Source organism: Macrobrachium nipponense, chromosome 23 (assembly GCF_015104395.2).
Source record: "Macrobrachium nipponense isolate FS-2020 chromosome 23, ASM1510439v2, whole genome shotgun sequence".
NCBI lineage: Eukaryota > Metazoa > Arthropoda > Malacostraca > Decapoda > Palaemonidae > Macrobrachium > Macrobrachium nipponense.
Window position 1 is genome coordinate 23,141,429 of NC_061090.1, and position 16,151 is coordinate 23,157,579.

At 50.4% G+C, this 16,151-nt stretch overlaps 2 protein-coding genes across 2 annotated transcripts in view; both read left to right on the forward strand.

Moving 5' to 3' along the window:
- Positions 1-16,151, forward strand: part of LOC135197283 (protein transport protein Sec31A-like) — a 178,742-nt gene that overhangs the window by 11,261 nt on the left and 151,330 nt on the right.
- The window catches only part of LOC135197271 (protein transport protein Sec31A-like), a 39,428-nt gene continuing 36,164 nt past the window's right edge, over positions 12,888-16,151 (forward strand). The window contains 1 exon segment of the mRNA XM_064224389.1: positions 12,888-12,995. Within this exon segment, the coding sequence (XP_064080459.1) occupies positions 12,888-12,995 (108 nt within the window).

Genomic DNA, 16,151 nt, shown 5'->3' on the forward strand with positions numbered 1-16,151 from the left:
AGAAAGAAGAAGGAAATAGGAAGAACGCTGTTAAGCGCCCAGATCGCCTTATCATCTTACTGTGAAAGAAGAAGTCGTACCTCGTCTTCTCACAGGTTCAGCCCTTCTCGGTTGGCCTCGTTTTCGCCAAAAGAAGTGCAAAACACATTTACTGAAGGAAGGATTTGAGGCTGTCTGTCTGTCAAGTCAGGCAGTCTTCTTCTCCTTTTCCTTGCTCGTCGCTTTCTACATCCTCGCACCCAAGAACACAAAGGCGTCCTTTTGAGTGCGTTTCTGGAAGTGTCGATGAGCGTGACAGAGACGCAAGATGTCGCACAAGCGGCCGCCGTCTTTGTCAGGAGTTGCGAACGTCCATAATACTCGTCCGGACGACGATCACCGTAACATCGGCTTATGACTAGCACGCTTCATGAGCGTCGCTCCCTGAAGGCAGACGCTTTGAGGACGCTTTTCGGGACGCCTCCGTATTTGATAAGCAACAGTCATGTCGAAGTTTTTACCAAGACGTACGGGAGAAACCTTGGTTTCTTAATAAGAATCTTATCGACGTTTGGGTATGATGGCGGATAGGAAATATCTACTTCCTTCCGTAAACCCTAGAGATGAACAGGAATTCTGTCTCTTCCGCGATTTATGAGGAAATTACGAAGATTTAAAGAGTTCCTGGATTAACTTCCTTCCTTAAGGAGATATATATACTCTTTCTATCGTTCTATTAACGAAAAGAACGAAGATAGTAAAAGTTTTTTCCTTTCTCTATCTGCCTCGGCAGGGAAAGAAGGTAGTAGAGTATCTGCTGTATGATAATACGATACGGTCAAATAAACATAAGCACATACCGTAGTTACTTCTTTGCTGTGCAACTCTATTACCAGTATCCTTACAGGACTTTCCTAGGAGGACTACGCTTAAAGGGATTGTTATGACAATACCTAATTAGCTTCTAGATTTATCGAAGTCTTGTTTCGCTTAAATATACATTAATAAGAACTTCCTGAAGTTCGATAATAATTTTATAAGATTCCTTTATTGAATGGAGTAGCTGGCAAACGCTGGAAGAGTAAGGCCAGGGGGGGGACGCTAACGGAGGAGGCTGCTATCGCTTACCAACGCCAGTAACCATCTATTGCTCAGTCATGAGAGGTCGGTCCTGCGGGATGGAATGACTAACCGTATCTCTCCCCCTCCCCTACAATCGCGGTCTTAGCGCCTCGGATTGAGGGGATAGTTAAGCAAACATAAATAAAATATTGTCTGCCTTTTGCTAAGAAACGTTCAATAAGAAAGATATTCCAGCCTTTCAATGCTGATTACCGTAGGTAACATTATTAAAGGAATCTAACGCAGCAGAACACTATATATTATATAATGTTCTCATGCTTACGAAAGCATGGCTTATTAGAGTAGATGCTTAGTGAGAAGATGAATGTAGTAGAGAATTCACTTTAAGTCTACGGTATGGTCAAGTCTTATGGCCTTTCATGCATCAGGGCGCTCGACAAGATCCTCTCTGAGATGCCCTTGGTGTTCTAGGCACCAATACGCTCGGTAAGACTCGCGCGAGGACGTCTCTTGAAGATGCTCAACGTCCTACGCATGAGACGTGAGGAAGCTTTTGCGATGCTCGACGTCCTACACGAAGAGACGCTCTGGAGACGCTCGACGTCATAAACATTGATAAGCTTTTTGGAAGACGCTCGATGTCTACATCTGGACGCTCGCCAGGACGCTAGCGAGGACGCTTTTGAAGACGTTCGGCATCCTACACGTCATGTCGCTCAGCAGAGCACTTACCAGGACGTTCTTCAGATGTCTACTTTGCTTTCTACGAAGGGAGCGTTCAATAGAATCCATGACTTGATGAATTCCAGAAAAACTGTAAGCAGATTTCGGTGTCATAAAACGCCTCGTCTGCTTTCGGGACTGCGCTGCCGAAGGGGAACATTAAGGTCCTACCTGTCGTAAGCCCAGTCTCTGATTAGGAATCCTGCCCCTTCCTCGATTTCTGCGGGAATCGGGGAAACTATATGCTCGAATTCCTGGATTACTTTCTGTCATGTAAATGGGTTAGTTCTCATGGACAAAGATCTTCATAACATTTTATCGCTTAAGCGGATAAGCTCTCATTAACAAAATTCGAGAGAGCTCTCATTCATTAGTCGGAGGCTCATCCAGGAAAAATGATATTGTTAAACTACAATAAAGTTTTTGTACATACTTACCTGGCAGATATATACTTAGCTATAGTCTTCGACGTTCCCGACAGAATTTCAAATCTCGCGGCACACGCGACAGGTAGGTTAGGTGGTCTACCTTACCCGCCGCTGGGTGGCGGATGTACGAACCACTCCCGTAAGCTTGTCAGATATTTTTTCTCTTCCACCTGTCTCCTGAGGGGAGGCTGGGTGGGGCCATTAATCGTATATATCTGCCAGGTAAGTATGTACAAAACTTTATTGTAGTTTAACAATATCATTTTTGTACATGAACTTCCCTGACAGATATATACTTAGCTGATTGGCACCCTTGGTGGAGGGTAAGAGACAGCTCAATAATACAGGTAATTACGGGAAACAACTAATGTTGTAGGATATAACAACCTGGTTCTCACCTTTTCAGGATGAAGACTTCATAGATACTATCTCTGAGTCTGCATTGCCTGGAGAGCTACAGCTAGGACGTGACCTGATGCTGAAAGACTCTCGGATCTACCACTGGGATATGTGATCCCCTATTGTGGTAGAATCCAAGCGGATGCTGTTAGAGGGACCTTGTCCGCTTACCTAACAGATCCTTACCACTACCTCTGCAAGGAGCCAAAACCCACCAGACCACCTAACCAAAATACCAAGGGTTAATATTACGACAAAAAGAGGTGCCTCCTGCAACCTCTTTCAGACAACCAACAACAATATAAAATATAGGGTAACATATAAAAAATTTACACAGGATAAGTTTCAGCTCCTGCCCAGCACCGATCCGCCGATACGAAAGGACCCAAGGCGAAGCATTTATTCATATGTGATTTTCACATCACGTAGGTAGTGGTTTGCGAAAAACCGATTGGCATCTCCAAAAAGTCCCGACCTCCATCAAGTTCCGCACAGACATATGTTTTCTGAATGCAAGCGAAGTTGCGATGGGCTCTCACCTCGTGAGCTTTCACTTTCAGTAGTCTAAAATGATCTTCCTTACAGGCAACATGTGCCTCTGTAATAAGGCTTCTCAGAAAAAAAAAGGAAAGAGCATTCTTCGACATGGGCCGGAGTGGGATCCTTTACGGAGCACCAAAGTACATCTTGATTAGCCTTAAGTTGTTCCTTCCTCTTAAGGAAATACTTCATAATTCTCATAGGGCAAAGAGTTCTTTCAGGCTCTTCCCCTACTAGAAAAGATAAACTACGAACTTCAAAGCTCCTGGGCCAAGGGCGTGATGGGTTTTCATTCTTTGCAAGGAAACTTGGAAGAAACGAACACACCATAGAATCTTCCTTAAACCCTACATTGCCCTCAATAGCTTGGAGCTCACTCACTCTTTTAGCTGTAGCTTAGGGCCAAAAGGAAGATAGCCATTTCTTCGTCAAGTCCTTGAAAGAGGCTAAGCCAGGAGGTTCGAATCTAGACGATCCAAGGAATTGTAGGACTACGTCTAGATTCCAGTTCGGTACTACATGAGGACGCTTAATGGTTTCAAATGATCTAATAAGATCATGCAGGTCCTTATCATCGGATATATTTAAGCCTCTTATGTCGAAATACCGCCGCCAACATACTGCGGTATCCCTTAATAGTTGACACACCAGATGACATTCTTCCTTGAGGAAAATAAGGAAATCCGCAATTTGGGTCACAGAGTACTGGAAGAGGAAATGTTCTTCCTTTTGCACCAACGTCTGAAGACATCCCACTTTGACTGGTATACACGCAAGGTGGAAGGTCTCCTCGCTCTTGCGATTGCTTTAGCAGCTGCTTGCTGAAAATCCTTTCGCTCTGACCAAACTTTGGACAGTCTGAAACCAGTCAGACTGAGAGCGAGGAGATTTTTGTGGTACCGTCGAAGTGGGGTTGTCTGAGTAGATCGCTCCTTAGCGGGAGCGATCTTGGAAGGTCCCACTAACCATTCCAGTACCTCTGTGAAACCATTCTTGGGCCGGCCAAAAGGGAGCGATTAAGGTCATTCTCGTTGAATCGGACTCTACGAACTTCTTGATAGTTAGCCCCAGGATCTTGAAGGGGGAAACGCGTAGACGTCGAGTCCGTTCCAGTCTAGAAGAAGAGCATCTATTGCTACTGCCTTTGGATCCGAAATCGGCGAGAGCAGTAAGGATCCAGCCTCTTGTTCTTTGATGTGGCAAAGAGGTCTATGTGTGGCCTGCCCCATAACTTCCACAGGCTCTGGCATACATCCAGATGAAGGGTCCACTCTGTGGGAAGGACCTGATCTTTCCTGCTGAGGAGATCTGCTCTTACATTCCTTTCTCCCTGCACGGAACCTGGTGAGAAGCTTGATTCCTCTTTCTTCTGCCCACAAGAAGAAGGTCTCTTGCTGTCTCGTACAGGGAGAAGGAATGCGTCCCCCCCTGTTCTGATGTATGCCAGAGCTGTAGTGTTGTCCGCGTTGACCTGCACTACCGATCTTCTGACTTTGGGCTCGAAAGCCTTCAGAGCCAACCGCACAGCCATCAACTCCTTTCTGTTGATGTGCCAGGCTACCTGGTCCCCCACCAGGTACCTGACACTTCGTTGGTTCCCAGAGTTGCACCCCACCCCATGTCCGACGCGTCGGAGAACAAACACCAGGTTGGGGGTCTGTGATTGAAGAGACAGTCCCTTCGCAAAGAGGTTGGGATCTGTCCACCATAAGAGATGTTTCTTGATGTCCTGGGATAACGACAGGGAGTACGTCAAATCCTGAGAACGACGACTCCAATTCGATGAAGAAAGAATTGGAGCGGTCTCAGGTGCAACCTTCCTAGGGAAAACGAATTGCTCCAGAGAGGAGAGTGTCCCCAGCAGACTCATCCACTCCCTCACTGTGCATACTTCTTTCCCTAAGAAGGTTGTTACTCTCTCGAATCCTCGGGCTATCCTTCCTGCGAGGGAAAAGCCCGAAAACTCAGAGAGTTCATCTGTATCCCGAGATACACACACTCTTGCTCGGGAATAGTGATGACTTCTTGAAATTGACGAGAAGTCCCAAAGCCTTCGTCAATTCTAAAGTTACTTGTAAGTCCTTCAAACAACGATCTTCGAATTGGCCCTTATTAGCCAATCGTCGAGGTACATGGATATCCTCACCCCCTTTCAAATGAAGCCATTGAGCCACATTCCTCAAAATCCCCGTGAACACTTGAGGGCCGTCGAGAGGCCGAAACACAGAGCCCTGAACTGAAAAATGTTCCCCCCCATCATGAATCTGAGAAACTTCCTCGAGGAAGGATGGATCGGTACGTGGAAGTAAGCGTCCTGTAAATCCAAGGAAACATCCAGTCCCCTGGACGAAGTGCTGCCAGCACTGATGAAGGCGTTTCCATCGTGAACTTCTTCTTTTCTACGAAGAAGTTCAGGGCGCTTACATCCAACACCCGGTCTCCATCCCCCTGAGGACTTCGGAACTAGGAAAAGGCGGTTGTAGAAGCCCGATGAATGATGGTCTGACACTAGTTCGATAGCCCCCTTCTCCAGCATCTGATCTACTGCTAGATGGAGAGCTTGATTCATGATGGGGTCTCTGTACCTGGCCGTCAGTTCCCTTGGGATATGGTCGTCAAGGGAGGTCTTTCGACGAAAAAGGGATGAGGTAACCTCTCCTCAGAATAGAAAGGGTCAAGGATCCGCCCCTTTGGGCCCAGACTTCTGCAAACTCTAAGAGTCTGGCGCCCACCGTTGTTTGAAGGACTTGCAAGTTATTTGGGGGCTTTAACAGACTTGGCGAAAGTCTTACCCCTTCTTGAAGGTCTACGACCTCTAAACGTAGAGGTTCTTGATGAAGATGCCCCTCGAAAGGGTTCTCGAACACTTGCTTTCCTTCTTAGCCTTGGTAGGGAAGGAAGGGCGAGTTTTCTTGCCGACTGTGCCAAAAGGTCCTGGGTGGCTTTGGCCGAAAGTGACCTCGAAATGTCCTGCACTCGATGTTTCGGGAACAACTGAGTAGACAGAGGAGCAAACAGCAAAGAAGACCTCTGAGCATGGGAGACCGACTTCGTTAAGAAGGAACAATAAACCGACCTCTTCTTCACGATCCCGGCCCCATAAAGGGAGGCGATTTCACTCGCTCCGTCTCTTACTGACTTGTCCATACAAGACAAAAACACACATAAGATCATCTGGTGAAATTGACTCTGGCACTTCAATTTCTTGGCTAGGACTCCCAACGACCAATCAAGGAAGTTAAATACTTCTAGCACTCTAAACATACCTTTGAGCAAATGATCCAATTCATTCATTGCCCAAGTCGTCTTAGCAGAGTTAAGGGCAGTTCTCCTTGTCGAATCTACCAGCGCCGAAAAATCCGAATCAGCCGAAGACCGGTAGACCCAATCCTAAGGGCTCTCCTGATTCGTACCATAAACCAGCGCGTCCTGATAACTTCGAAGGAGGAAAAGCGAACATCGTTTTCCCCCTTCCCCGCTTCTTCTTTGGAAGCCATCCAGGAACCAAAACTCCTCAGTGCCTTCTTCATAGAAAGAGTTGGCCTTCATCCTCACACAAGAAGAACTCTTCGCTGTCTTCGCCGTTGAAAAAATGTGAGTGAGGAGAAGGAGGAGCCGTAGGCGTAAGGGAATCCCCAAAACTTGTAAAAGTAGCTCTGTAAGCTTCTTGTAAGAAGAGACAGCAGCAGAAGTGTTCGGTTCCTCATCTGAACCTTCTAGGACGTCTTGTCGAGGCGGAGCGCGGAAGATCCTTAGGTGACGAAGGGATCCTAGCAGGAGTTGAGCGAGAGGTTGGAGAACGCCCTCTCTTAGAAGAGTTCACATCCACTGGAGAACGATGAGAAGATCTGGGAAGTCTACGATGAGTCCTCCCTCTTCGAGGTATACGGAATCTCAGCCGAAGGAGAGGTAGGGCTCCTACTCCGAGAATCCTCGGAAACATCCGCAGGGCGCTTACGAGGAGGCGAGCGCCTACTATACTCTATGCACCTATCCTGAGGCGAGCGGCTGCCAGGAGAAGAGCGCCTATCGAGAGCAGAGCGCTTGCGCTGCTCTCCATACCTGTCCAGTTGCGTACGATCAACGGAAGTTCGACTGGAAGGCGAAATGCGCCTACTAGGAGAAGGCTGCTTGCGAGACTCTTGACGTCTAACAAGAGGGTAACATTCAGGAGAAGGGCGCTTCAAAACTAACGAGCGCCTACTTGGAGAAGGGCGCTTCTGGGATTACCTGGTGCCTACCAAGAGACAAAACGGTCAGGAGAAGTGCGCCTAGAAGCGGGAGAGCGCCGCCCCTACACGGAGAAGGGCGCTTGAAAAGACTCTTGTTGTCTGCCCTTAGGAGAATAATCAGGAGTATGACGCCTTAAAAGAGACGAGCGCCTATTAGGAGAGCTATGTGCAGTAGGCTCTTGGCGCCTACCTGCGTGGGAGCGGCTAACAGTAGGCCGTCTATCATGCACACGACTCCTACCAGACTCTAGATGCCTGTCAGGAGAGAAGTCACGATCCGATACTCGAGGAGTGTGACATCTGGAAGAAGAACGCCTACTTGTATAAGGGCGCCTTCTATAATCTTGAGGCTGCTGAGGAGAAGTCTCACGCGAGGGAGTTGAAGAAATCGCGTGATGAGCAGGTGTAGTGCGCTTACCGGAAGCGGGAATCCAATCTGGAGAAAAAACTTCTTTGTTCCGATACGTAATACAAACCATCGGTCCTTTAACAATAGGAAAGTAGCTAGCGGCAGCTGGAACGGTCGTAAGCTTCGAACAAGGGGAGAAGCGGTAGTTAACTGCTTGTCCGACAGTCGCGCGGCGCGCGACTGGGAGGTAAACAAACCACTTTTGCTTTCGGCCGCGGGTGTGAAGGACGTTGTTCGTCATCGCTCTCTGCCCGCTTCATCGTCGTATGCTTTGTTTATATTGTGTTTTCTACTAATGGTTTGTTTGACTTGAAAATGAAACTGTAAGTACACTGTTTTCATTTTCATTACTTAATTATGAACCCTTGAATTATGTCTCGGTGCCGCGGGCGGGCGCGCTCGCGCCGAGTCATGTATTTGGGCGAAGGGTGTAATTGAAAAATGTAAGTACTTTTTTTCATTATATTTTTTGCCCTGTGCGTTCGTTTACCGAGAGTGAGTGTACGCGCTCGGCACGAACTTTAATTTGTATAATAGAATGCAATGAAAGTGGATTCGCCAATTGCAATATTCTTTTCATTTTCATTATGCTTGCATGAAATTTAATATGGATCAATTTCGTTCTTAACCGGGAATTGATCCTTACGATTTTATGTGAAATGAAATCGCAAGTGCAGTATTCTGTTTCATTTTCATATATATTTTATGATAGCATCATATTATTAGATCAAGTGTTCCGTTCTTACCCGGGAATTGATCTTTTCTCCTAAGTTCTATGAAGTGAATCGCAAGGGCAGGGATTGCTGTTTCATTTCATATTATTTTCACTGCTGTGCGGGGGTGGGGGAAGCGAAGGTCGCCAGGAAGTCGTCGGAAAGCTCTCCCGCGACTCCCTTGGTAGCCGATCTTCGTTTCTTCCTTCCTGCCCCCCGCCCTCAGCTTCTTTCATTGTATTTTGTATTTGGGTCTTTCCTTGCGTTCGGGTGGGGGCATGTCTTCCCCCCCGTGCGTGAGGGAACCCCTCTTACTAATCTATCTATGTTACCGCAGGGGTGCTTACTCCGTGGGAGACGACCTTGATGTAGATGTAGATCCTCACGAAGTTTGTACTCGTTGTCGGGGGCGAGAGTGCTCCCGCAACGAGCCCTGTGTAACGTGTATGCATTCGTCAGAGGCGCAGTGGGTGCTGTACGAGGACACAAAGAAGTCATCGGAAACAGTCCAGTGACTCCTTTGGGTAACGGACGTCCAGTTGTACTCGGGGTCTTCCGTCCGCTCTGGGTGGGGTTCTCTCCCCCCAGGCGCGAGGAAGCCCCTCTAACTAACCCGACTGTTGCTTCCGCAGGTTGCCATCAGCGAGGACGACTTGGAACAGGTGTGGGAGTCGCTGGGACTGCAGGGGTTGATTCAGCGGTTGGCGGGGCGGTCGGGCAGTGGTCACTCATGATACGGTAACCACTACAAAACAACCACAATCTCGACACCAGCCATATGAGATGTCACCGCACCTGGTGTACACACCACAGTCATGTCGGTAACACCCCCCACGGCTGCAATCCCAGAACCAATTCCTGCCGTGCAATCAGGGACGGTGCCACGCCACCTGGGGTTTTGTATTGCCGACCCCCCGGACTTGCCGCTGCCCAAATAGTACCCCCTCCCTGGGACCTGCCGCCAGTGCGAGGATGACGGTAGCTGCGACAGGACGCCGTCTCCTCCTGTGGTTACCTGCCGTGCCTGCCGTACCTGTGCTGTCCCAACCGCTCATTCCCTTTCAGATCAGTGCCTGCTGCTCATTCCACTTTCAGATGTTCCCTGCTGTTCCGGACCTGTTCCTGTTGTTCCTGCTGTGGTGATGCTTTGGTCACAGCTCAGGTCTTTCCGGACAGGTGCAGTCGGGCCCTGTTGCTTCGGCAACTGCCCCGGCTCCCTCCTGGATGGAAGACCTGACGTCTGGTCCTGCGGAGCCTGGCGAAGAAGAAGAGGAAGAGGAGAAGGTGTCGTCGTCGTCTTCGTCGTCTCTTCGTCGTCCGCTGCCTCTCCTTCCCCTTCGACTTCTAAGGCCAAACAGCCGAAGAAGAAGAAGGTTGCCTCCTTCCCCCCTAAGAAGAACTCCTTCGGGATCTTCTAAGGGTCCCGGCTCGCTCAGGCGAGCTGGGGAGCTCTCTGCTGGTCCTCCTGTTCTTCGGGAACGGGTCCCGTCGCTTCTTCTTGCAAAGAAAAGAAGTCGACGGGGACCAGAGGGCACAGCCTCGGCTGTGCGTCCTCACCTGGTGCTAGCGGGGTCTGCCGCTAAACCAGGGTTCCGTCTCGGCCGCTTCTGTGCGCGAGAGAAGCACCGAGTGGCCGCTCTTCCCCCAAGAAGACGTCCCAGCCCAAAGTTTTGACGCCCGAGCTCGCTCGCCGTTCAAGACAGCGGCGCGGAGCAGAAGACTGGCGAGAGTCGTGCACACAACTCTCGCCAGGCCATGTGGACGCTCTCGCAGCGATCAACTGGCTGATAGGGCTAACGTGACGGTCGCTGACAGCCACGGGTTGAGGCGAGGAAGGAGTCCCCGCGGCCGCCGGTACCAGCCACGGCTGGTACCAGCGACTTTGACGCGGCGAGAGGACGCTCGGCCCCCCCCCCCGGTCTCGACGCGACACAGAGCCTAGCAGGTCACCCGTCCGCCGCTCCCGATGGGGACCGGAGGGGGAGACGGTGACCAGCGGCAGCTCGCCTGACGCTAGAGATCGGTCTCGACGTTCTCAGCCGAGCCAATCGACCCCAGGCGAGCGGTAAGGCTAGGCCTGCTGCTCGACCGTCACCGCGGTTGACGATCAGCAGCAGCCCCCTCCCCCACGCACGCTGGTCCTGCCAGCGAGCGAGGGGGAGGGGGGAGCGTCAGGTCGGCCTCTCCCATAACGGGTTGAGGCGAGGAAGGGGTCCCCCAGCGGCCGTCGGTACCAGCCACGGGCTGGTACCAGCGGCTCGACGCGCCGAGAGGACGCTCCCGACGGTCACTGTGACAGCGAGCCTAGCAGGTAACACCTGACGCCGCCCCTCCCATCGGGACCGGGCGGAGACGGTAACCAGCAACAGCTCGCCTGACGCTAGAGATCAGCCGTCGACGTTCTCAGCCAAGCCTCTCGCCTCAGGCGAGCGGAAGGCTAGGCATGCTGCTCGATCGCCACCGCGGGTTTGACGATCGGCAGCAGCCCTCCAAGCACGCTGGTCCTGCCAGCGAGCTAGGGGGGAGCGTTTCAGGTGTGCCTCTCCTGTACCTTCAAACCTCTCGGGCTACGGCCGGGAGGAGCGAGGTTACCTATGAGTGATGCGAGAGGTGCGCCGCTCGCGACCCCGCTATGACGCCGTATGGACCAGCACGGTTCTAGGACCGACCAGGACATACGCGCAATTAGCTGGAGGCGACCGTCAGGGGTCTGCGCTCTTCCTCCTTCTGAAGGAGGAGTATCTAGGGATCTACTTGTTGGAGGGACTGGACGGTCCTACTCCGCAAGACGGGTTACTCCCGAGATACAGAGGAATTTGCAGAAGTCATTAAGCTGATTCGTCAGCATAATGGGACCCTGCGGAAGGATTTGCCGCTACCACCAGCAGAGCCCACGTCTGCTGCTGAGTCGTTTTGGGTCCCGAGAGGGAACCCCAAACCGACGGTGGGTCTGCCGCGATCGGAGCTTGCCGATTCTGTCTCGAACCAGTGTCTTCTCGGTCTCCGGACAAGAAGGCTCTCTCAGTCTGGCCGGTCGATCAAGCTACTTCCACCTCCTCTACTGCGGACAGCGGCGTTTTTTCTACGTGTCTTCGGACACCGTATTTAAAATACTCCTTCAGGTCCTCCTGAGAGGTTTCGACCTCGACGAGGACTGGAATGAGTCGGGAGGACGGTTCGGCTCTCTCCTGTCAGGTGTCGATCAGCCCCACCCAGACGACGTTCACAGTGGCGGCAGACCCTTACCTACAGTGAGAGTTCGTAACCCTCCGCGGGAAAACGTTTCTCTGACGATACGTTTTCTTTTCCCCAGACTCTGAGAGCCATCGCCGCAAGGCGATGGCTGCTCCTACTCTTCTCCAACTGCTAGTTCCACTGGGAAGGCGAGCGAGTATCCAATTCCTTCCCCATTCCCTCTCTCCTTACGGCTACGAGGGAAAGGGGAAGGATCCTACAGAGATTTCTTTGTAGGATCCCACGTTCGGGACTGCGCTACCCGGGGGGACCTTCGGGTCCTACCTGACGTAAGCCCCGGAGGCGTTGAGGAGGAATCCTGCTCCATTTCTCGATTTCTACGGAATCGAGAGGACCAACCAGCCGATATCGTTTGACGAATTCGGGTGGGGTTTCGCAGGGACTGCTTAGAATTCTACGGAATTTTCTAGCGCATTCAGAGTGTTCGAGTTTTTTTACGATCATTCAAACACTACGCGGAGGGACCACGGTTCCAAACCGTGAGCGAGACGAGAATCCCGATATGTTACACGATAATCGGGAAACCTCGCCTATGCTCGAATTCCTGGAATTCTAGCATTGTGAAAAGAAGACTGTGCTGAAAAAGAAAATATCTCACAGTAGGCGACCAACCTGGAATAGAGGAGATCGGCGACGGAAATATCCAGTTTGGCTGAACTATCGTCTTAGTATTCTGTTCACCATTGAAGCTTTCCTTCGAGGAAGATTCTCCTTCACTCTCTTTAATAGAGAACGAGGTGTCGATCTCCAATCCTTATTTTGTTTTCTTGAAGGAGAAGAATTTAGCAGGTATGGATAATCGTTGTTCAGGAACCTACAAATATCTACGTATATTAACCTCGCGACATGATTCTGCTAAGCAGTTGAATTGTCCGAGGGGTAGGCGCATAATCCTAGTTATTATACGGATTGCGACTTAGACGAGAAGTATTCTAATTGAACTGCAACTCGGGTTGCCTGCAACTCCCAGGAGTTTGTTCAGTTTCAATTTATATACATATGGTTTGTCACGACAACACCATTTTCAACTTTTATATTTACCGAAATTCGTTTCGCCTAAATATAATTGCCCGAGCATATCTTTTATGCTCGGTAGTTCTAGCGAACGCATTCCTTCGTTGGAATAATGGATTACCTGGCAACTCAGGATGACGAGTCAGCAGCTCAAACCACTGCGTATTGGAACTGCCTCATAGCAGCTCAGTATCAGCGGGCCTCCGAGATTCACGGTCATGTATGTCTCTCTCTCCCCTGCTTGATGACTACCGAACCGTATCTCTGCCTAACAATCATGGACTTAGGTCTCTGATTAACGGGGATTCTCGCAATAATGAAGGACCATCTACTGCGGTGACGCTAGATTCCATCGCCTTCGACATTGCGAGAATTTTCAACAGAGATATCTCTTGGACTCTTTCATCTTTTCTGTTTACCGCACGGTAACAGAAGTCTGTACAAGTCTCCCGCTGCATCCGCCACTGCGATAATGCGAATGATTTGCAGACATCTGAGTTTGTCTTCAAAAAATACTCGTATTCGTAGGTGTACAATTGTTCATTGTTCAACGAATTACAAGATGTGTCAGAAGGGGAAACATCGCCTACTCTCCGACCTGACAGCTCACCTCCAAATGTTCAGCCCATGAGAAGCAGTTCTTCTGAGGCGGCTTTCACCTGTGTTTTCATTTACCGAAGAACGCCCGCTTTCTTGCAACTACGATTCTCACCGGACAGCAATGAAAATAAGCGGTTAGCGTTTTCAGTCATTTGTAAGCAAAAGGGTATGAATCTTGAGATCCTTCTCTTGATTCATATGTGAAGACGTAGGTTGCATTCAATATCTACCTTCGTCTTCAACGGTACATAGTGTTGTTTCTCCTTAGCTGAGATTCAACAAACATGAGATGTTTTACCTTCAGGGGACCTCGGTCTCTAGAAGGCAATTGACTTTAGCCCTGTTGGGTACATGCCTAAGAGAATCATCACCTCGCTGTCCGGCATTGGTGACAAACAAATACATCATTTGTTTGGTCTCTCGGCATAACCCTTTTAAAGGCGAAGGTCACGTGACTTACTCCGGATGCTTTGACAACTTGCCTCCTACCGAACGCAGTCAGGCGGCAGCTGTCAGAGCCCGCCCGAGTCAGTTACGAAATTACGCTGTTGACTTAGTTCGGTTGTTACACAGCAACCATTACTTCGTTTAATAGCTTGTCACAGTACCCATACCCATTGGACACCCACCATGGTTGAGTGTCGGTGTCCTATCCACTACGAGAACTTCGCTGCATGGGGATAGGAGGATGCGAGAGGACTTCGTTGCTAACGGACCAGACCAGTATGGGTACTGGAACATCACCGAAGTAGAGAAGAGGGATAGGTCATGCGACTATTTCCTTCTTTTTCCTCCTGAGGACTGCATGACTTCTCCTGCGAAGTCAGGCACCCAGGGGATGGGGATCCGTGACGCTCGATTTCGTACCGAACTTCGTACGAAGACTCAGAACCCTTCGGTCCCTGACGATTGGTTCGAGTCGTTCACAATCCCCATCCCTAATGGACTCACCGCCTTCGATGCGAAGGAGATGCTGCCTTGGTCCACAAGAAACTACCCTTGGCGCAGGTACCTGAAGGCAGGGGTCTGGTCCAACCAGACCACATGCCCTTCCTTCTACCTTCGGGATATTGCCCACAGGTCCTTGGATCTTTTTCCTTGGGACCGTGGTGGAATCTGCTCAACACGTTGTTGTAGCGAACCCCAGACCCTCGCAGGACTGAACAGCATCGAGTCCTGGGTGTGACCGTAAGAATGGATGGTGAATGAGAGTGTGACTGGCTCCTCTTCCCATCTTTTTCTTCCCCTTCTACCTGTGGTTAGAGGGACACGGTCGTCACCCTGCTGGATAAAGGACAAGATGCAGGTGAGCTACCTCAACAGAGCACCATTTCCTATCCCTTTTCACTAGGGATAGGAGACGTATATCCACCCACTTCCTCCAAAACAAGGGGGGGAGGAAGTGGATGCCAGCTTGAGACAAACCCCATACTTTATGTTGCCTCTTGCAAACAGGAAAAAACAAAAAAGTTCTTGCTTGCTGGTACGAAGAGATACGCTTGCCTCTCTCTTAGTACTCGGCCCCAGAGGTCTGACCATTGATCCTGCGGTGCACACCCGATCAATCGGACAGAGGCTTGGATCCCTCCCTCGCTCTTTACGACCAGGGAGGATTCCAGGATGGACGAACACCAGTCTGTTCATCAAAAGTCTCAGATTCCTCCCACCAAGAAGTGAGTCTTCCTATTGTTAAAGGACCGATGGTTTGTATTACGTATCGGAACAAATGACAATTTGGCGAAAATTGCATTTTTCCTAAAACTATACAAACCTGAGGTCCTTTACATTTATAGTCCCTCCTCAATGCCACCCCCTCACTCTGCGTACTTTTGCATGGGCCAAAAAGCAAAAGTGATTTGTTTACCTCCAGGTCGCGCGGCGCGGCACCTGTCGGACAAGCAGTTAACTACCGTTCTCCCCTTGTTTCGAAGCTTACGACCGTCCAGCTGCCGCTAGCTACTTTTCTATTGTTAAAAGGACCTCAGGTTTGTTTTTATAGTTAGGAAAAATGCAATTTTCGATCAAAATTGTCATTTCTCCATAGAGCCGTCCTACCGATGTTGGCGCTTGTTGAAATGTAAAGAGCGCCAGGCGAGCGAGGGCGCTCCCGCGGACCGAGAGGGGCGCTCCCGCGAGCGAGGGCGCTCACGCGAGCCCCCACCTTCATACGAAACCTCCCCCATATGAAGGAGAACGATCCTCTGAAGAGCGGCGCCTAGATCTCTTGATCGGAAGAGAAAGTCCTTCTTCTTCCTACGAGATCTAACTGCTAGAGAGTCTGCTAGCGCCGTGATCTGAGCTTGAAGTCCCCGCGAGTACTCTCGTAGGAGAATCTTCTAGTTCTTCCTCGGAAGCAGGCGCGAGCGCGCGGAGCGCGATTGTAAAGAAGACGATCACAGGATTTCTTTGGGTTTCTTCGCCCCCTTCCACCCGACGATTCTTCCGGGAAAACCTCCGGACTAGAAGCCAAAGGACGCAGGGAGCCTTCCGCAAGCCCTCTTTCAACGGCGCGACGCATCCGGGGAGTTCCAACCTCTCTTCGGAGAGGGAGACGACGAAGAGGAGAAGCATTGGCGTAGGAGCTCCTTCTTGTAGCGATCCGAGGCAGCCTGGGAGCGTACTTCAGGATCTGCCGAGGGGACGCCTGACGGTGGGGGTGGGGGCTCTCCCTAGCCCTCCTGCGGCTTCGACTTTCCTTACTCCACTGGAACTGGGAGTCTGGAAGAGTCTAGGACTAGAGGCACTAAGGAGCCGGTCAGACGCACCCTTCCCCCAC